Genomic DNA, 21,533 nt, shown 5'->3' with positions numbered 1-21,533 from the left:
ATTACGGCTCTGGATTTTCGGAACTATTGCGGCTACGTGCTCACCAAAATGTAGATCCTGATCAAACGTCACACCCAAGATTTTGGGGTGTAGGACAGTCGGTAGCGTAGTGCCATCGACGTGGCTGTTCAAAATGGTCGACATTTGGGACGTCCATGTTGTAAATAAGGTCGCGGAAGATTAATCGGTGATAATGCCAAGTTTCGCGAGGCGAAAAAACTGGAGAGATCAGGGAGGTAGCCATTATAGTGCAGTCATCGGCGTATGAAACGATAGTGACTCCTTCTAGTGGTGAAGGTAGCTTAGATATGTAGAAATTAAACAAAAGTGGGGATAGGACACCACCCTGTGGCACCCCTTGTTTAATTCTTCTTGGTTTTGATGTTTCGTTTCTAAATTGCACCGATGCCTGCCGACCACCCAGATAATTTGCGGTCCACCTTTTAAGACATGGGGGAAGGGTATACCCTTCCAGGTCTTGCAGTAACGTGCCATGGTTGACCGTATCAAAAGCTTTTGATAGGTCTAGCGCTCCGAGTACTGTTCTATGGTGGGGGTTTTGATTTAAACCGCAATTTATCTGGGTGCTGATGGCATTTAGCGCGGTGGTGGTGCTATGGAGTTTTCTGAAGCCATGCTGATGACAGGCTAGCTGCAAATTTTCTTGGACGTAGGAGAGCAAAATGGCTTCAAGCGTCTTTGTTACTGGCGATAGGAGAGATATCGGACGATACGACTCTTCCATGTTAGCTGGTTTCCCACGCTTTAGTAGCGGGACCACCTTGGCCATTTTCCATTTTTCGGGTATGACAAAGGTGGAAAGAGACAGGTTGAAGACATGTGCTAAGTATTTGAAACCCTTTTTCCCGACTTTTAAGCATCGGCATGGCTATGCCGTCTGCGCCCACTGCTTTAGATGATTTAGCGTGACCAATGGCATCTTCAACCTCTCTGGCGGTGATGGTAATTGGTGACGCGCTGAATTTATGTTTATGTGCGTGTCTGTTTTTCGAATCCGACAGCACTTTATCGCCGAAGGCGATGGAAACTTTGTCATTGTACTTAGACGGATTCGATAGGGAATTTACGGTGGACCAAAGTTTACCCACACCGGCAGAGAGGTTACCTCTTAGGTGCTCCTCCCATTTCGCCCGCTTGTGTTCATCCACAAGCAATCTGATGCGTTGGTTTATATCCCTTATTTTGGGGTCGCCTGGGTCGAGCTGTCTTATAAAGTCACGTTCTCTCGCTAAATTTGCGGCCTCCGCGGGGAAGTGGGCCGAATTTCGGGAATTCTCCCGGCGGGAAGGAAACGTGCCGAGGCGGATTCAATGACCTTGCGGAAAGCACGCTCCCCTTGGCGGGCATCAGTCGGGATAGGGAGGGCAACAAAGAGGTTGTCTGTAAAAGATTTATATTCGTCCCACTTTCCTTTTTTAAAATTTATGAAAGTGCATTATTCTGTAACGATGAAGTCGGCGGTACGCTCGAACGAAATAAGTATAGGCAGGTGGTCGGATGCCAATGTTACCATCGGCTGCCAGTTGACGCAGTTTACGAGTTCTGCGCTCACGATTGAGATATCCGGCGAAACCACGAATCCGAAAGCGGAAATTGAAAATGTTATATTCTTCGAGAGATATTTGCAAACAAAATTGTAAATTTTCATTTGGTTGTTGTAATTTTGATGATTTTGTTGTACCCAGAAACTGTGGGTAAGTGTTTTGCGCGGATATAGTTTTGGTGTTGGACCCACCCAAGGTAATTTTTTATAAGCGCGGCCGCGGTGTTCTGCGCAAAAAACTATGGATCCCTACCCCGGTTTCGGAGCTCACCGGGACCATTTTTCGGTTTTTGAGTAAAATATCTTTTGACAGAAATACAATTTTAATTTCCGCTTTCGGGTTCATGGTCTTGGGTCCAAAATGCGTGTGAGCTAAAGTAAAGAATTACCCATTTTATTTATCAAAATGGGGCAGGGCCCCCCGTGAAGTCCTCCATATGCGCCCATGACGTTAACAAGCATTAAGAAGAGGTATGTGATTAAAGCATAAAGATGTTGGGTAACATTAACAAGTCCCCCTACCTAACATGGCGCTGCAAATTTTCTTGTCCACATTATAGGATGCACAAATTATGCAAGGAAATAAGTAGTACTCTAATTATAGTTTCATGACCTACATTGGTATTTTGTGAGCTATTTTTAATTTAAAGAAAAAATGTATTATTTAGCATATGTTATAATCGTGCGGACTTACCCAGAAACAAGTATAATCTTGGAACGTTTGTCTTGGCTTCAACGAGCTCAAATGCCTGCGTCCATGGCTTGCTGGGATCATTGAGTGCGGTTTGGACTGATTTTTTATATTTGCCCATTATTTCCTGTGTCTTTTGTGCCATTGCTGTTTCCACTTATAAAGAATTTTGTTAGCCTTCAATTCTTTTAATTTTCAATGTATATAAGTATGTATTAAGCTATTGCAACTGCTGCTTCACCGCTACTTATTTGCCGGGTAGTGAGAAATATTAATTTTCTCAAATTTTAACTTTTTCAATTTTTCTTTACCTTTCTTTGATTTGACGTGTTACTTATTTTGCACATATTTTGTTTGACATTTGAAAATGGATTCACAAAAGTGAAGTTTAATTGATACACCTTACGTTCCAATGAACAGTGAACCAAATACCGATAAAAGTTGAACATGCCAATGCAACAAGAAATTGATAATTCCTATCCGTATCTGGATCACCTTTCATTGGAACGGCACAAGAGAAAATTGCCCTTTAGGCCTTAAGGTCTAATTCCCTACAAGAACACTGACTATCATATGACTATCATCTGATTATCAGCAATGTCAACCTAACGATCAGCGCCTCATACAAACTTTCTATCACAAACTTAAGGGGACTTGCGCAAATGTGATGTAAACAACTGTGTACGTGTGAGTTTTTGTCTCCTTCTTATACACCAACATGGCCTACTGATTAAGTATATAGCCGTACTGCTCACTCTCATTCCTTTTCCTGGATCAGTGCTGACACTCTAACTATCAAAAAGTGTCATAAATGATAGTTTACTGTAGATATCAGGTTTGACTGTTATACTATCATAAAGGACCATTGTTATATTCCGCCAAAAATGAAACAATGCTTTTTGCTTTTTATTTACTTTATTTCATTACGTTTTTAATTTTGTACGTGATAAAAGCATACGTGTTTTTTATTTGTTGAAAATAAATAGTTTTATAACAATTCGAGTTCAGAATGTTCAATTTAAATTCAGAAATTCATGCGAAAACACATTTAAAAATGAATCACCACTAACCACTATTATTTTTCGCGTATCAATTTTTTGAGTGCGCCCCATACATTCTGACAGCTTTTGGTATTTTTTAATATTATTTTCGATTTTTTTTCTTTTAGCATGGAGCTTTGAAATGCTCCCTTTTTCATTTTTTAAACTTATTTTTTATATGGTTTTCGTCGGTTGAAAATGGCGGAATCTAAAAAATAACAAAACCACCGTGTTAATAATTTGATTGTCATATGACAGTCAGTAGTGACACCATGATTAAATCGGATAAACTGTTCTCGCATACATAAAATTCCGTTGAGAATTATGTATCTGTCTCACATGCATAATGGTATCTGCTGTATGTTCTTTTGTTCTGTACCAGGTGTCCGAAGCTTTCCCAGTTTGAGTCCTTTTTCATGTTTATAGGCTGTCGTTGGAAACATGCGGACATGCGTGAGCGAACAAAAGAACATACATAAATTTGAGTATCAATGTTGACATCATCGCAGGATCAGCATTGTCAATTACAAGTGTGAGTGTATTAGTAAAACTATCAGCGTTTCTTGTAGGGTTGGGTCGACTGCCGATTTGCCGATTTTTTTACAGTTCTTGAATCTACTTTTCTTTCCTATTCGGGATTATATTTGTCAATTGTTCGTGAAAGCAACTGTCGGAGCAATCCGAGGTAATTCTTCGGCTGTTATAATCCGCTTTCGGATTCGGATTTCTTGGGGCCACACGTGCAATTTTTGAATGAGTTCAAGCAATTATGATCTAAAGAAAATAAGAAACATTTTTAAATTTACAGGCGCATAATCATAGTCAAAATAAAAAAGATTTTAAATTTAGTTGCAGCTTTTTGACATAACTTTCTATGAGCTATCTGTCAAAAAAGCTGAAACTAAATTTAAAACCTATTTTATTTTGACTATGGTTATGCGCCACTATGTATAAATAATGCTATCAACAAGTCGTTTACAAAATGCTTGCAAAACAGTATTGAGCATATGATTTAAGCAATCGAGTAGCGGTTTGACAGTTGGTCCAGGCTGTAATCGTGAACGTTTTTTCAAACATTCGACACTAGTAGAAATGTTTAATGGCAGAGCTCTGACCCTCTTTGTATGTTGTTGCATTATATTCCTTGAAAATGCACTTGGTTGGTTGCTATGCAGCCTGGCCGAAGAGATCAGGCCCAAGTAGCGCTTTAAGCGCCAATTTGATGCACATTCTCTCGCATAATATACCCTGTGTGTTTACTCAAACCTCTTTTTAATATCAATAAACCTTCTGATGTCCTTTATGGAGCATTTTGATACCGCCCCTAGGTCCGGTAGCACAGAACTGTCTAGAGTTCAGAACCTTATTTTTGCCAGATTGAGCACACATAGGGAATGGTTGACTGTCTCTTTACAACCGTCCACACTACAGCTCGCTCTGCGTGAGGGCAAATGGCCAGTGTACCGTAATGGTGACTCTGAATACCTCTTTCACCGACATATTCAGCAGAGGCTCTTTTGTTGTTGTTGTAGCGAGAAAGACACCCCGAAGGCCTCGGGGAGTGTTATCGATGTTGATGGTCGTTTGCCGGATGCAGATATGGTACGTTCCGATAACAAGCACCATTAAAGCACCAGCCCGATCATCTCGGGAATGATTTAGTATGACCACATGAAACCTTCAAAGCCATTGCGAATTGGGGTTTTCTTGCGGTTGATAAGAATGTCACTCTTGTGGACTTACTTGAAAAGTGCTTAGTTTAGACATTCGAAGATTATCCTCATTTTTATTCTTTACTTAGCTCTATAATACCTCGTAGTTCTGTAGGTCAGCTACTAGGCATGTGAACTTTTATGCCCGTTGTAGCAGGGCGACCCCTGCCTATATACATTATATGCCCTTTTAACATAGGTAAATCATGGTAGGTGGCGTCCTGCCACTCGTAGCAAACTAAATACCTTGAGAAATATCACACCCTTGCCGTCCTGCTATACTTTTTCTCAACATACCCAGCTTTGCAAAGTAAATGTCTTGGAAATATTCCACCGAAGATTGCTAGAACAACAGGGTACATTATCGACAATTTTTATAGCGCTGGATCCAACCCTTCGGAACTGGTCGCTTAAAACTTGGTATAGTCCAGAGGAAGTGGAATTGGTCGTCTATTTATATTGTGACGAATATTAGCAACACTAAGGGATACTATCATCTCTAAGCCGATGCTAAGCAGTGACTTGTATGCACATCAATAAATCAATCATTATGGCTACTCAAATGTACGTACACGCAGCGGAGAAGAGACGAACAAACACATGCAGATATCTTATCTGAGATGCTCCCAAAAGTAAGCAATTATAATTCTGCTCACATATACACGCGCATATGGGAAGCTATAAAAGTAGTTGTATAGTTGATAACCAACTAGTAAATTCTAGAAATGGAAGCGCCTAGAAGTATGAGAACGAAAAATTACAGAGTATAAAAGGCAGCAACAGTAGAGGTACGACAATCAGATTGATTTAAGTTGCGGGGATTGAATACAACCTGCAATAAACTCGAACTTCAGGCACGACTACGAGAGGCAATGGAAGCAGAAGGAATTAACGTGGAAGAGTATGTCTTTCATTTTGATGGCGACGAAACAACAACAAAAATTTAAGAGAAAAACGAAACATCGCAGACGGTTACGAGCACAGACTTGAACACGATTTTGGCTGCAATATCTGCTCAAACATCGACAGTGTCATCTCAACTGGCAGAACAGAAGACATATATGGCATCTCAACTAGAATCCCAGGAGACACGTATAACATCCAAGATGGAAACTCAACTGGAAGAACAAAAGACATATATAGCATCCCAACTGGAATCGCAGGAGGTACGTATTTCAGAAATGACGTCGCAAGTGTCATCTCAACTGGAAGACCAAAAGACATGTATGGTATCTCAATTGGAAGGGCACGTATATCTGAAATGTCGGCAGAAATTTTGGAACAGGTATCATCAAAACAGAAGTCGATGATTTGAAGGGTCGTATGGAGTAGTTACAACTAAATCGCCCAGCTGTTTCAGCGAGTTTTCCAAAGGTAAAAACACCATCCTTTGACGGTTCTGTTCCTTTCCAGGTCTTTAAGCTACAGTTTGAGAAGACAGCAGCAGTGAACAACTGGAATGCGGAAGATAAATTTGTGGCACTGTTCATGACATTGAAAGGGCCTGCAGCGGAAATCTTACAGACTATTCCAGAGTACGAACGGAACAGCTATGAAACATTGATGGCCGCTGTCGAGAGACGTTACGGAAGCGAGCATAGGAAACAGATCTACCAAATAGAATTGCAAAACCGCTACCAAAAATCTAACGAGACTTTGCAAATGCGGACGCACCCGTGGAATACACTGAAAAGGGTAAAGATTCAGAGTTTTAAAAATGGCATACGGGACGTCGAAACAAAGCGAGCTACATACGCAAGCCCAAAGCAAACCTTTGCTGAAACAGTATCCCATGCTTTAACTCAGGAAACTGCCTCACTTTTGAGTAAGCCAGCGTACAAAGCTCATCGCGTGGAAGTGGAAAGGCCAGACTGGTTAGACACAATTTTAGAAGCATTAAAAGGAACGCAGCAGAAAAACGATGGTGCCGTCAAATGCTTTAAGTGTGGAAAGCCAGGGCGTATTGCACGTTATTGCAGTACCAATCCCAATAGTTCCAACAATGTGGGTGAGCGTAAACGCAGAGCTGAAGGAGATGAGCAAATCTCCAAATCTACTCAGTCGTTGAACTAAAGTGAGTCAGCCGCAAGGGACGACAGTTGGCTCCCTCAATTGAATGCCCCATAATCTCTATATCGCAAGTTGGAAGAAGGTCAAACAATCTTACTGTCGGAGGACATGTGGATGGGAAGGAACATTTACTGACTGTAGATACGGGTGCATCTCATTCCATCATTCGAGCGTATTTAGTCAACAAGAAGATAAGACCATGGATGTACCACTTAATTTCGGCTACGAGAGAGGCTACAGCAGTAAACTAGTGCTGGTGGAAGAGAGTCAGCAAATACCACCAAAATCAGAAGCAGTCATCTGGGCAAAGGTTGATGAAGATTTGACCAGGATGGTTCCAAACCAGGCCGCACCAATGTTGTGAAACATCAAATTGACACTGGAGATGCGAGGCCGATACGTCGAGCTCCTCGTAGTGCTCCACTGGCGGAACGGGAAGCTGTGAGTCAAATCGTACAAGAAATGAGCGATAGCGGCGTCATCGAACCATCAGCTACGCCATGGAGCTCATCTGTGTTACTTGTGAAGAAGAAGGATGGGAAAATGGGGTTTTGCGTGGACTACCGCTAGTTGAACGACGTCACGAAAAAGGATAGCTACCCATTGCCAAGAATTGACGACACTCTGGACTCGCTCTCTGGTACGAAATGGTTTTCCACACTGAACTTGAAAAGTGGCTACTGGCAAGTGGAGGTGAAGGAGGAAGACAAAGAGAAAACAGCCTTCAGCGTCGGAGATGGTCTTTGGCAACTTACAGTGATGCCTATTTATTCAACAGTTTAGTGATTCGAACATTAGCAGAAGGTTGCAAATAAGGGGAATTGCAGTATATTCGTTTCAATATTATTACGATGTGTGAAAAATAATTTAAGAAGTCCTTTTCCTTAAAGTTAAAGGTTAATTATTTAATTTGGCAACTCGCCGTTATTATTAATTTAACATAACTCTGTTAAATGTAGTAACTTCTTTGTAAATTTGTACATGTAATAATTAGCTTAAGATGTAACTATCCTTCTTACACTTGTTCGGCTTACATGGTAGAAAAAACTTAATGAGTTCCGCAATTGGGTATTCCAAAAATAATGCAAATATTAAAGCTATGATTTGCGTCAGAATAAACACCACTATAATCTGGCCAGTCTATAAAGTTTTACAATCTTAACTTTGTGTTTTTTTATGAAGAACAAATTAACTTACCAGATAAAAGCGATTAACATAAATAGGTTGCCTATAAAAACCGCCAGTTACACGTAAGACAACAAGGTGCCAGAGGTAGGCCTGATATGAGATTTTTGAAAGTAAGCGTAAATTGGGCAAACAGCAAAATTCATATGCAATCCCTATCGTAATGAAAAATAATTAATAAAATAAATATTTTAATCCCTATATAGCGCGTTTCATAACTATATCAAATTCAGAATGGACATGTTAGAACCAATTAGAAATTTCTCTATGATGCTAATATTTTTGTAATGTAAAGTTTAATTAAGAAATTCCAAAGCCTTGGATTTTTCGTCTGAAGGAATCATTCGTTTACAGTCTTATAAGAATTATAGTTATGAAAAGCACTATAAGGAAATACATATTAGACAGTATAAAAGGACTACGTTGTACATGCTAAAATACTATATTGGTCACCTTAGAGATCTGTTTGTATAATACAGCAATGTTTTCGACTTGAAGATAATAGTTTTATTATGAAATTTTATTTAGTTCGAAATAAAAATAAATAAATAAGTAAATGAAAGGCGCCTCCAAAGAGATTTTAGGCCGAGCTTCTAGACCAATTTGCGTTGTGCTCCTTTTAATTTTTCCCACGTACTGGCGGGACGGGACCTACATGTTTGACGCCGACTCCGAACGGCAGCTGTAGATTAATAAATCACTTCGAAGGGCGACCCCGCTTACAAAACATTTTTTTAATTAAAAATACTTTTTTGTAAATTTTTTTGGTGTTGCTTTGCCCGGGGCTTGAACCCAGAATCTTCGGTATGGTATGCAGAGCACGCTACCACCACATCACGGCGGCCGCCGTCATAAATATATAAGGAAGCATTTCAAACGTACGCCTCCGAAGTGACCAGACAAAAAGTTGTTCTTTCGGAACATTCTTTTAAATATAATTTAAGTTTCTTTAGATACGGTCTAATATGCGTTAATCTTTAAATAAAGCTTACATCCCAATTTTAAGCACATGCCCAGAACTAAGCCACAGCATATTAGCACCCATATATTCCGATAGAGGCTGGCAAACAAAGCGACAACAATTGATGGCTGCTCCAAGTCAGACGACATGAAAAAAGCGGCACCAAAGAGTAATCCAAATGCAAAGGGAAACAACAAATACCAACCAAGCTCGTATTTTAAAAAACCATGATACTTATTGGCATTATTCCTTAATCTCATATACAGTTCAGCCGTTACGAAGCCAAAAAAATAACCGCCAATGTTTGTGTAAAATGGCGTATAAGATTGGTAGAAAGTTTCAGCATAACGAAAAAACATATAACGGTAATTTCTAGAAACAAAAAATATTAAGGCATCTCAATTAAGCTCGCGCCGTTAAGATGGAAACTTCACTTACAAGTTTGTGAAGTTTACGATCTTAGCGACCATTGAAGAGTTAGCTTGCTGTTCTTTTGAAAAGCAATGGAATGTAGAAATTGGAAATCACTTACTCTGGATTCGTATGAAATATAGGATTGAGTTTTAAAAAGTATGTAACGAATCCTGTGACAGAAAACGTCAATACTAAGAGAGTGGAATATATTACTTTGCGTAATTTTGGAAATCTAAAATATTGAAATATGAAACATAGGTAATTTTTTTCTATTCATTTACTAACCTGCTATTTATGATTAATACTGTAAGGAATAGTTCAAAAAGTTGCATATCAGCAGCAATATACCAAGTTTGATGCGAACACTAAACACAATTGTTTACATAAAGTCGATGAATACAAACCAGTAAAAAGGCGTTTCTAGCTCCGACACATAAGCAGTTTTTCATATAGATGAGTTTAACCCATGCTTATGCATTATGAGTAAAATGCATGTATTTTTATGGAGAATGGTAGAATGAGCGACACCAGCACCATCTGATATTGAAAAGTAGCCAACTACCCAATTTTGTTCCAAGCAAATCATAAGAAGAAGAATTTGACATTTGCTTTGGCTAAGGGTGTTGGCACACTTTGCAAGTGAAATTATTTGTCCCACTGGTTGGGAAATTTTCTAAAATTTTTCACAATTAAAAACTGCAATATAACAATCGAATACGACACAAAATATTTTAACAAGTATTTTTGTTGTATAGGGAGAATGTTTACAACAGTGCTTCGGGAAATTTTGTATGTGAGTGGGCAAGGCGTAATAAACTTCAATTGCCAAGTGTGAAGTTCCTTCATATTTACAAACGCAACATCTTGGTTGATTGTGGCGAGGTTATTGGAATGCATAAGCTTGTGTTAAGCTGCAGACATTTGAGCTTTATCGGTAACCTTAAAAGAGCTGATTCGACCAACCTTATGGGAATCAATGCAATCGATTATTGGTGATGCTAAGGTCGTAACCGTATCGTAGCCAACCAATTGGTTTTTGGTTTACCGTCGTAACGATAAACAGCTGATTACGTTAGGGAACAGCGATACGACATACGGCTCCAATGACTCCCGCTTTAAACGCATCTATATGAAAAATGTCATTAGGGGGACTCATTAAAGCATATAGATTTATAATGTGTAAAATTATATCCATTTACACACGCTGTTATATGAACGCACCTAGTAATATTATTGATAAACTTAATTGTCGATCAGCTGTATTATTGCAAAAAAAAGTTGTTGATAGTTATACAGATCAAAAAATAGCAAGATTAAGTGAAAAAATCAAAACTAATATGTCTTTACTAAGATATTCTTGTAAGTGACTTGCTGATGTTGGAGATTTCTGATGAAAATGACGGCTGCTATGTTTGCAAGGTTGCATTACTTTGAGTTTATCGCGTTTACACCATGAAATGTGCGCGTAAATCTATACAAATTGTGTAAATGATTTTTCATACAAAATTTGACAGTTCCTTTACGCACAAGATAAATTTATACGTTTACACAATTTATAAGGCATTTATAAGGTTAAATGAGTCCCCCTATTGTGTCACCGCCTTTCGTTATTTGCGTGTAAAACTGGCCCAGATCGTTAAAGCCCCGTCACATAAGCAGTTTTTCATATAGATGCGCTTAACACAATCTTATGCATTATGAGTAGATTGCTTTGTTAAAAAGCAGTTTTTAATTTTGAAAAATGTTAGAAAAGTACCAACGAGTGAGAAAAATAATTACACTTGCAAAGTCTGAAAGCATTCTTAGTAAAACAATTCTAATTCTTCATCTTATGCTATGCTTGCAACAAAAGTTGTCAAAACGAAGCAGCACGGCCTAAGCGTTCTTGTAAATACACGTTAAGCTCAAAATTTATGAACTTCATACTTACACTCTCCTTAAGAAGGTAGTTGTTGACAAAGAACACGTTCTGCCACCAATACTCGCGGCAAAATACGCGTTCAGCTTCTACATAATGCCTCCAAAAAGGTCCATTTTGTAAACGAACGAGTAATGTAGAATTGAAGAGTATCAACATGATTAGCGACGGTAAAAGCCTTAAAAAGCAAGAACTATAATTTATTTTAAAAAAAGTGTCAAAAATATTTACCTTAAATATCTGTAAAAAAAAATCTTCACATAAACAATAAGGCAATCGCCTATGCTTGTGTTGCTTTTAACCAAGCTTCTTTCATTAAAATTGACATATAGTAGAAATCCACTCATAACAAAAAAAATTTGTATTATAGCCGCTCCATTTTCTATAATAGCAGTTTCTGGACGATAAAAAAATTGTTCGAAAAATTCTGGATTTTCAACATGTATGGCCATAAAGAATATGAGGGTATGGACAAAAATCACTAAAAATACTCCAATAACACGAAATCCATCAAAGAATCGAAGGTCTGTTTCATTTTGACCGTTACTTTTTGTACAATCGCTTATACGATACAAATTGCGACAAATTGAAAATGATAGTAGTAGTTGCTGAACTAAAAAAGAAAACATATAAGGGCGTTTAGAGTTAAAATAAAGTAGGCACTTAAAGTTAGTTTTAGATGTTTTGGCAGTTTAGAAATGTGCAACTTTATTAACCTATATATAACATATATAGCCCGAGTCGATTTTTCGACGACGAAAACTTGAAGACGACATATATTAATGATGCTTAATTTTACCTATAAAAATACTCATATGCGCCTTAGGCTTTTGAGATATATATGTATATATTGTGACGAATATTAGCCAATCTAAATATCTAATATAAGAATCTAAGCCAATACTAAGCAGTGCCTTGTATGCACATCAACAAGTCAATCATTATGTCTATACATATGTCCATACAAGCAGTGGAGAGCAACGCACAAACACATGCATATATCTGAGATACTCCCAAAAGTAGGCAATTATTTGTGCAAGTATCACTCACATATACATGCGCATATGAGAAGCTTTTGAGATATATATGTATATATTGTGACGAATATTAGCAATGCTAAGGGATCCTATCATCTCTAAGCCAATACTAAGCAGTGACTTGTATGCACATCAACAAGTCAATCATTATGTCTATACATATGTCCATACAAGCAGCGGAGAGCAACGCACAAACCCATGCATATATCTGATTTATGCAAGTATCACTCACATATACATGCGCATATGAGAAGCTATAAACGTAGTTATAGCTGGTAATTTTATAGCTGGTAATTTTATAGCTGGTAACTAACTAGTTAATTCTAGAAATAGAAACGCCTAGAAATATGCCAACGAGGAAACCAAACAGTATAAAAGCAGCAACAGTTGAGGCACCACCAATCAGTTTGATTTAAGCAAGGTATCAGTTGCGAAGTATAAGTGTTGTTGTGAAGTACTTTAATAAAGGTCATTTTGCATTATTGAATAGTGGAGTTATTTATTCAACAGTTTAGTGATTCGAACGTTAGCAGATGGTTGCAAATGAGGGGCATTGCAGTAAATTCGTTACAATTGGTGTCAGAAGAGGAATTGTTGAATAAATTCCTAAGATTTCGAATACAACAAGGATATGGCAAAGTGGAGTGAATTGAAGGAGTTGGAGAACCGTGGATTGAATACAACCGGCAATAAACTCGAACTTCAGGCACGAATACGAGAGGCAATGGAGTTGGAAGGAATTAATGTGGACGATTATGTCTTTTATCCTGATGTGGAAGAATCAACAACAAAAATTGAAGAGAAAAACGAAACATCGCAGACAGTTACCAGCACAGACTTGACTGCAATATCTGCTCAAACATCGACAGTCTCATCTGAACTGGAAGAACAGAAGACAAATATAACATCTCAACTGGCAGAACAAAAGACAGATATAACATCACAACTGGAAGAACAGAAGACATATATGGCATCCAAGATGAAATCACAGGAGAAACGTATTGCAAAAATGTCGTCAGAAATACCATCGAAGATTAAAGCACAAGAAACGCGTATTTCAGAAATGTCGACACAGATTACATCTAAGATGGAAGCACAAGAGGAGCGCTTATCATTGAAGGTGGCACAAATGTCTTCGCAGTTAGAAGCACAGGAAGCAAGGGTAGCATCAAAGCTGGAAGCACAGGATACAAAAATTGTACAGCTGGAGGACAAAATTGATGCCGAGATAGAAGCTTTGAGAGGTCGTATACATGAGTTGCAAATATCGCCCGGCTGCTTCAGCGAGTAATCCAAAGGTAAAGACACCATCTTTTGACGGCTCTGTTCCTTTCCAGGTCTTTAAGCTACAGTTTAAGAAGACCGCAGCAGTGAACAACTGGAATGCTGAAGATAAACTGCAGCTCTATTCGTAGCATTGAAGGGGCCAGCAGCCGAAATCCTACAGACGATTCCCGAAGGAGAGGGGAACAATCATGAAGCATTGATGGTCGCTGTAGAACGACGTTACGGAAGCGAACACAGGAAACAAATCTACCAAATAGAATTGCGAAACCGCTGCCAAAAATCTAACGAGACTTTGTAGGAGTTTGCTTCGGACATTGAAAGATTGGCTCATCTTGGAAATGCGGACGCACCCGTGGAATACACTGAAAGGGTAAAGATTCAGAGCTTTATAAACTGCATACGGGACGTCGAAACGAAGCGAGCCACATACGCGAACCCAAAGTAAACATTTGCTGAAACGGTATCTCATGCATTGACTCAGGAAACGGCGTCACTATTAAGTAAACCAGCATACAAAGCTCATCGTCTGGAAGTAGAAAGGCCAGAGTGGGTAGACACAATTTTGGAAGCACTGAAGGGATCACAACAGAAAAATGCGGGAGTTATGAAATGTTTCAAGTGCGGCAACCCAGGTCACATTGCACGCCATTGCAACACCGGTCCTAATACTTCCAACAATGTGGTTGGCCGTAAACGATGATGAGTCCAAGTCCACTCAATCGTTAAACTAAAGAGAGTCAGCCGCAAGGGGCGACAGATGGCTCCCTCAATTGAATGCCCCATAATCTCTATATCGCAAATTGGAAGAAGGTCGAACAACTTACTGTCGGAGGACATGTGGATGGAAAGGAACGTTTACTGACTGTAGATACGGGTGCATCTCGTTGCATCAGTCGAGCGGATTTAGTCAACAAGAAGATAAGACCATTGCATGGAGCAAGATTGCGTACAGCCACTGGATAATACACCACGGTTCTATGAGAAGTAGAATGTGAAGTCGCAATTGGGAACGTCACGGTAGTGCACAATTTTATAGTGGCAGAGATTGTTGATGAAATCATAATTGGAGTGGACTTCTTAATCGACCAAGGCATCAAGATCGATATGCAAAGCAAGACGATGAGATATAAGAACATGGATGTGCCACTAAATTTCGGCTACGAGATAGGCTACAGCTGTAAACAAGTGCTGGTGGAAGAGAGTCAGCAAATACCACCAAAATCAGAAGCAGTCATCTGGGCAAAGGTTGATGGAGATTGTGGGACAAACAAATTGTAGATTGTCGAAGCAGCAAACAAATCAGCACTGAAGATACTTGTAGGAAAAACCCTGGCTATGACAAAACAAGATGGACGTATTCCGGGAAGAGCATTGAGTACTCTTACCGGAATACGTCAAGTCACCACTCAAACGGACCAAAGGAGCTATTTTTGGAAGATGCCAAGAGGCTGAAGTAGTTATTAACTGTGAACAGCTCCAGGAACACGGTTCATCAAGTAATACTGATCTTTCAAATGACATCACGGTATGGACGAAGGGGCTAGAGGAAGCCTATCAGAGTAAGGCAAAACAACTGCTCCTAAAGTGCGCGAACATATTTGACCAGGATGGTTCCAAACCAGGGCGCACCAACGTTGTGAAACATCAAATTGACACTGGATATGCGAGACCGATCCGTCAAGCCCCACGTAGTGTTCCACTGGCGAAGCGGGGAGTTGTGAGTGAAATCATACAAGAAATGAGCGACAGCGGCGTCATCGAACCATCAGCTAGTCCATGGAGCTCACCGGTAGTACTTGTAAAGAAGAAGGATGGAAAAATGAGATTTTGCGTGGACTACCGGAAGTTTAATGACGTTACGAAAAAGGATAGCTACCCATTGCCAAGAATTGACGACACTCTGGACTCGCTCTCTGGTACGTAATGTTTTTCCACACAGGACTTGAAAAGTGGCTACTGGCACGTGGAGGTGAAGGAGGAAGACAAAGAGAAAACAGCCTTCAGCGTCGGAGATGGTCTTTGGCAATTTACCGTAATGCCCTTTGGACTATGTAATGCACCAGCTGCTTCCGAGACTTATGGATCAGGTATTGAAAGGACTAAATTGGAAAACATGCTTGGTGTACCTGGACGGCATCATCGTATTGGGCAAGAACTTTGTAGAACATCTTAAAAGCTTGGAGGGAGTTTTCCATACAATAGCTGGCGCTGGTCTGAAACTAAGTCCCAAAAAGTGTTCGCTGTTTAAAAAGGAAGGAGCGACAGGAGGCATTTGTACAGCGAATGAAAAGATAGAGGCAGTAAAGGATTGACCAAGACCACAGAACTTGCATGAATTAAGAAGTTTTCTTGGGCTGTGCACATATTACCGCCGATTTGTACCAAACTTTGCCAGCGTAGCCCATAGCCCCCATGAGCTTACAAGAAAAAATAAAGCTTTTGAATGGAAGAAGGGGGAAGAAGTGGCTTTCCCAACATTGAAGGAGCCTTTGTGCACTGCCCCAATGTTGGCATATCCGATTCCAGGAGCAACATTTATTCTAGATACAGATGCGAGTGGATATGCTATAGGAGGCGTTTTATCACAACTGGTCGATGGACAGGAGAAGTTAGTTGCATACTACAGTCGTTCGATTGGAAAAACAGAGAGGAACTATTGCGTTACACAGAGAGAGCTGTTGGCATTGGTAGAGTGCCGCGTCAGGGCAGATCACGCAGCGTTGAAATGGCTTCTGCAGTTCCGTAATCCAGAAGGACAATTGGTACGGTGGATCGAGCGGCTACAAAGCTATGACTTTTCCATTGAGCATCGGAAAGGTAGTACCCATGGAAATGCCGATGCAATGTCACGAAGACCATGTAGTTTGGAATGCAAGCACTGTTCAAAGGCCGAGGCTAAAGAAGACATTATAGATGGCCGGCTAATGACTATAACGTGTGCGGATGAATGGGACAAGGAACAACTAAGGAAGTGTCAGCTAGAAGATACAGATCTGTCACATGTTATGCAAGGGCTCGAACGAAACGAAAGACCAAATAGAGAGGAGATGTCAGCAGAGAGTCCCATTGCGAAGTCATATTGGGCACAGTGGAACAGTTTAGAATTGATATCCGGTTGCTTGCATCGAGTATGGAAGAGTGAGGATGGTCAATGCAAGAAGAAACTGATAGTTGTTCCCAGAAAGAGGATTCCTGACGTCCTCAGCGAGCTGCATAATGGTACAAGCGGAGGTCATCTTGGAATCACGAAGACGCTCGAGAAGATTAAACAGATATTCTATTGGGTAGGTTGCCGTCTGTCGGTCACTGAGTGGATTGCGAACTGCGAGGTTTGCAGCAGAGCGAAAGGGCCCAAAACAAGAAGTCATGTCCAGATGAAGCAATATAACTCAGGTGCGCCATTTGAAAGGATCGCTATGGATGTCGCAGGTCCATTTCCTACTAGCAACTGCGGAAACAAATACGTACTGGTGGTTATTATTTCAGTGAATGGCCAGAGGTATATCCAATCCCAAATCAAGAAGCGGAAACAGTAGGAGAAGTGTTTATAAACAATTGGGTTGCAAGGTATGGTGTACCAATAGAGTTACATTCTGACCAAGGCAGGAATTTCGAATCAGCTGTGTTCCAGGAAATGTGTAAATCATTGGGCATTCGAAAAAACACGGACAACTGCATTGCATCCTCCGTCCGATGGTATGGTGGAACGATTTAATAGAACATTGGAGGAGCACTTAAGGAAAGTAGTGGACAATTTCCATAAAGAGTGGGATACCCGCATACCATTATTCTTGATGGCTTACCGATCAGCAGTGCATGAGACAACGGGCCAAACCCCTGCAAAAATAATTTTTGGCAATGACCTTCGACTGCCAGCTGATTTGAAGTTTGGGATAGATGCCGATGCGGAGAGAAATGTCAAGAAATCCACTGGTGTTTTGGAAAAAGAGCTGAGAGAAATACACGATCTGATAAGGCAACGAACAAAGATTATGAGTGACAAGATGGAAGCCAGATACGATAAAGCAATTAATTCGGAAGGTTTACGGGAAGGAGATTTGGTGCTGTTATACAACCCACAACGGAAAAAAGGATTGTCCCTGAAATTGCAGTGTAACTGGGAAGGCCCATACAAAGTTGTAAAACGGATCAACGATGTAGTTTACCGCATACAAACCATTGGTAAACCATGAACCAAAATGAAAGTGGTTCATCTGGAAAGGCTGGCGGCGTTTAGATCGGGAAATTTGTTTGATCGGGACGATCGGACTTAGGTGGAGGGCAGTGTGACGAATATTAGCAACGGGAGCGGCCACCGTGGTGTGATGGTAGCGTGCTCCGCCTATCACACCGTGTGCCCTGGGTTCAACTCCCGAGCAAAGCAACATCAAAATTTTAGAAATAAGGTTTTTCAATTAGAAGACAATTTTTCTAAGCGGGGTCGCCCCTCGGCAGTGTTCGGCAAGCGCTCCGGGTGTATTTCTGCATTGAAAAGCTCTCAGTGAAAACTCATCTGCCTTGCAGATGCCGTTCGGAGTCGGCATAAAACATGAAGGCCCGTCCGGCCAATTTGTAGGGAAAATCAAGAGGAGCACGACGCAAATTGGAAGAGAAGCTCGGCCTTAGATCTCTTCGGAGGTTATCGTGCCTTACATTTATTTTTTTATTTTTTTAAGGTATACTATCATCTCTAAGCCAATACTAAGCAGTGACTTGTATGCCCATCAACAAGTCAATCATTATGTCTATACATATTTCCATACATGCAGCGGAGAGCAACGCACAAACACATGGATATATCTGAGATACTCCCACAAGTAGGCAAGAATCACTCACATATACATGCGCATATGAGAAGCTGTAAACGTAGTTATAGCTGGTAATTTTATAGCTGGTAACTAACTAGTAAATTCTAGAAATAGAAACGCCTAGAAATATGCCAACGAGGAAACCAAACAGTATAAAAGCAGCAACAGTTGAGGCACGACCAATCAGTTTGATTCAAGCAAGCTGTCAGTTGCGAATATAAGTGTTATTGTGAAGTACTTTAATATAGGCCATTTTGCATTATTGAATAGTGGAGTTATTTATTCAACAGTTTAGTGATTCGAACGTTGGTAGAAGGTTGCAAATAAGAGGAAGTTTACTAAATTCGTTACAATATATTAACTAAAGAAAAAGTGTTCATGAAATACCTCTATTTTCAGGTGTATTTCTGTAGTGGGCATTTTTTTGATTACTTAAGGGCTGTTTGATCTTTAAACGATAGTCATAAAAACTTGAAAATATTGAGCACAGTACTATAATGGCAAAAATAGCATAAACCACTATGTCTAGAGTATCTGAAATAAAAATATAATTATATCTGATGTAGTAGCTCTAAAATTATGTTACCATGTTTCAAAGGATCCCTCGTTTCCTCGCAATATTCAATGCTTGTACGTAATTCCAAACCATATGCTTTTTGAAATTCGTAATTAAGACAAGCGCTTACGATTTTCCCATACTGAACTCGTTTATCACTTTCTCTTTTGTGCACGTTAACGTAATAGTTAAGAAGCTAAATTTCAGTTCGAAGTTATGTGTTACGAATTACAAAAACGATACGATTTTAAAACCCACCTCAGTATCTTGAATGTATCCTTTTCGGGATAGCTCATCGATGCGAAATTTAGTTAAAGGTTGCAATAATTTCCTGCAGTGTTCCAAGCACACTCCAAAAAATAAGTGATCGTGACTGAAATGATGTTTGTTGTCAGCAGAAAACTTGGAAATTTCATTCCAAAGGCTTGATGACTCATTTCCTACAATTTCTGCATATACGACACAATATATATTATTGGAAACGTTATTTTCAGATCGGAGGCAGCTGTCGTACTCATCAAATTTATATAATGGCGGCATTATTTTGTATAAAGACACTGGAAGGGCAACATTGTTAGTGAAATAAATAGAAGTCGAAGAAAAAATAAATATATCATCCCTAAACAACTTTAATTACCTGTTCCGGAAGACATTTTTTTTTCGTACAGGTTTTGTTCCTTTATTATTATTTTTACTCATACTGTTTCATTTTTAATAAAAGTTAATAGTCTTGAATATTGTAAATTGTTAGATTTGTTGAGCTAGAAGTGTTGACAGAATGAATAAAATTAATTTTTTTGTTTATGAGTCGATCATACATATCCATATGTCCCCGAGATGACTTCAGATTGAATTCGAAATATCGACCAAAGAAATTATAAATGAATATAAACAAAAAAAATAAGTTTTATTCATTCTGTGAAGCATTCTAGCTCAACAAATATTACAATTTACATACTGTTTAATATTTAATATTTTTACAAATTTTACTCATTGAACTTACTGTTATATTGCCCTCTAGCTGCATCTTCCAAAAATAAAAGGTATAGAACAATTAATACAAGCATATTATAGTAAAACATTTTTGAACCTTTCTGTTTAAAATATTTTAAGCTTTTAATATGATAAAAAGCAATAGTTGCATTTTAGTATAATACATTTGAACAGTTTTGCATGTTCAACTGTTACGGTTCAACGGCTCTCGTCAGGTATGATGACAACCGTTATTATATGCTGTATGATCGACAGAAGAAGATTAACTTTCAATTAAAAGTAAACTACATATACATTTTACATACCTAAAGAGCACATGAAGAGAAAAAATAGTCGTTTCAGAGGTAAGTTCGTGATAAATATTAGATATGGATTGATGTTTTCTTTCTTTCTGATATATACGAAACATATATAGCAGCACAAAAGCCATTATTTTGGCGATATGAACTCCAAGAACTAGGGAACCCATTGTTTCATTCACAATAGCTCTGAAATTGTGTATGGAGTTGGCTGTGTTTTACGTAACGGTAAACGCCAGATAACGTACGTGTCAGTCATCGCATCCGTTATACTTTCCGGATATTTTGCTTTTGACACACTTTTACTACGTCACGTAAGTTGCCTTTAATTTTTAGCCATTTATAGTCGCGTCGGTGAAAATTGGTGTTTAAAATTAAGTGATGCTTTAAGTTGGCCAACTATTATTATTTTGATAATAAAATATATAATTTTATTGATAAATATAAGTATTTATAAATAAAGTATTATGTGTCTCATTTTACGCCACATATATATGTTTTGTCAGTGGCAAATACGTGTCGCGACGGACTGTATCTGTTTAAGCCATTGCATTTATCGATTTTTTTTTTATTATTTGAAAGGAAAGGAAAAATCATGGCTTAACAATATGGCTGGCTCATCACATCAGCTTATTTTATTTATTTTTTTTTCATTTCGCTGGAGTTGGGATTGTCAAAAGGAAATGGCAAACATTGTAGATAAAACAAGTGTGATATCTTATCCGACAAATGCCTAACAGCATGTTCAATATGGCTGCTTTTAAGCGTTTTGTCAGGGTGTTCAATATGACACGCATAGGGCCGACTACCTTCAGCGGGTGATAGAAAGTGATACAGAACGAAACAGCGATAGTCAATAAAAACTCAGGTGATCCATTCTATTTGTAATGTCTGTTGAATTTTGATTTTCTATGTAAGTTCTAACTGACGTTTACATTTTGAGATGCCATTTGTTTGTTTCCATTTCATTTTGACATTTTGTCATACAAATTGACATT

The 21,533-nt window shown here is 39.1% G+C and overlaps 2 protein-coding genes across 3 annotated transcripts in view; both read right to left on the bottom strand.

The window, feature by feature from the left end:
• ReepB (Receptor expression enhancing protein B) overlaps positions 1-2,714 on the bottom strand; it is a 90,853-nt gene extending 88,139 nt beyond the window's left edge. Inside the window, exons 1-2 of one of the 2 annotated variants that reach the window (XM_067775399.1) lie at positions 2,567-2,714; positions 2,259-2,498 (exon numbers count right to left, since the gene is read on the bottom strand). In XM_067775399.1, coding sequence (XP_067631500.1) covers positions 2,259-2,400 — 142 coding nt within the window. In that variant the 5' untranslated portion in view covers positions 2,401-2,498; positions 2,567-2,714. Of the gene's footprint in view, positions 1-2,258 lie in introns of both variants that reach the window. The other variant, XM_067775398.1, reaches the window with a different exon arrangement.
• Positions 2,715-8,067: 5,353 nt separating this feature from the next.
• Positions 8,068-20,334, bottom strand: LOC137246103 (nose resistant to fluoxetine protein 6). Its single transcript, XM_067777197.1, has 11 exons — positions 20,247-20,334; positions 19,502-19,800; positions 19,274-19,439; positions 19,075-19,221; positions 11,787-12,168; positions 11,568-11,733; positions 9,923-10,002; positions 9,756-9,869; positions 9,255-9,595; positions 8,275-8,417; positions 8,068-8,217 (listed from the first exon to the last, which is right to left on the bottom strand). The coding sequence occupies exons 1-11, from the start codon at positions 20,323-20,325 to the stop codon at positions 8,068-8,070; spliced, it is 2,067 nt and encodes a 688-aa protein (XP_067633298.1). The 5' UTR covers positions 20,326-20,334.
• Positions 20,335-21,533: the final 1,199 nt, after the last annotated feature.

This window comes from Eurosta solidaginis, chromosome 3 (genome assembly GCF_040869045.1).
Source record: "Eurosta solidaginis isolate ZX-2024a chromosome 3, ASM4086904v1, whole genome shotgun sequence".
Classification (NCBI taxonomy): Eukaryota; Metazoa; Arthropoda; class Insecta; order Diptera; family Tephritidae; genus Eurosta; species Eurosta solidaginis.
The sequence above is the reverse complement of the archived record's forward strand: the minus strand, read 5'-3'. Positions and strand labels throughout refer to the sequence as shown.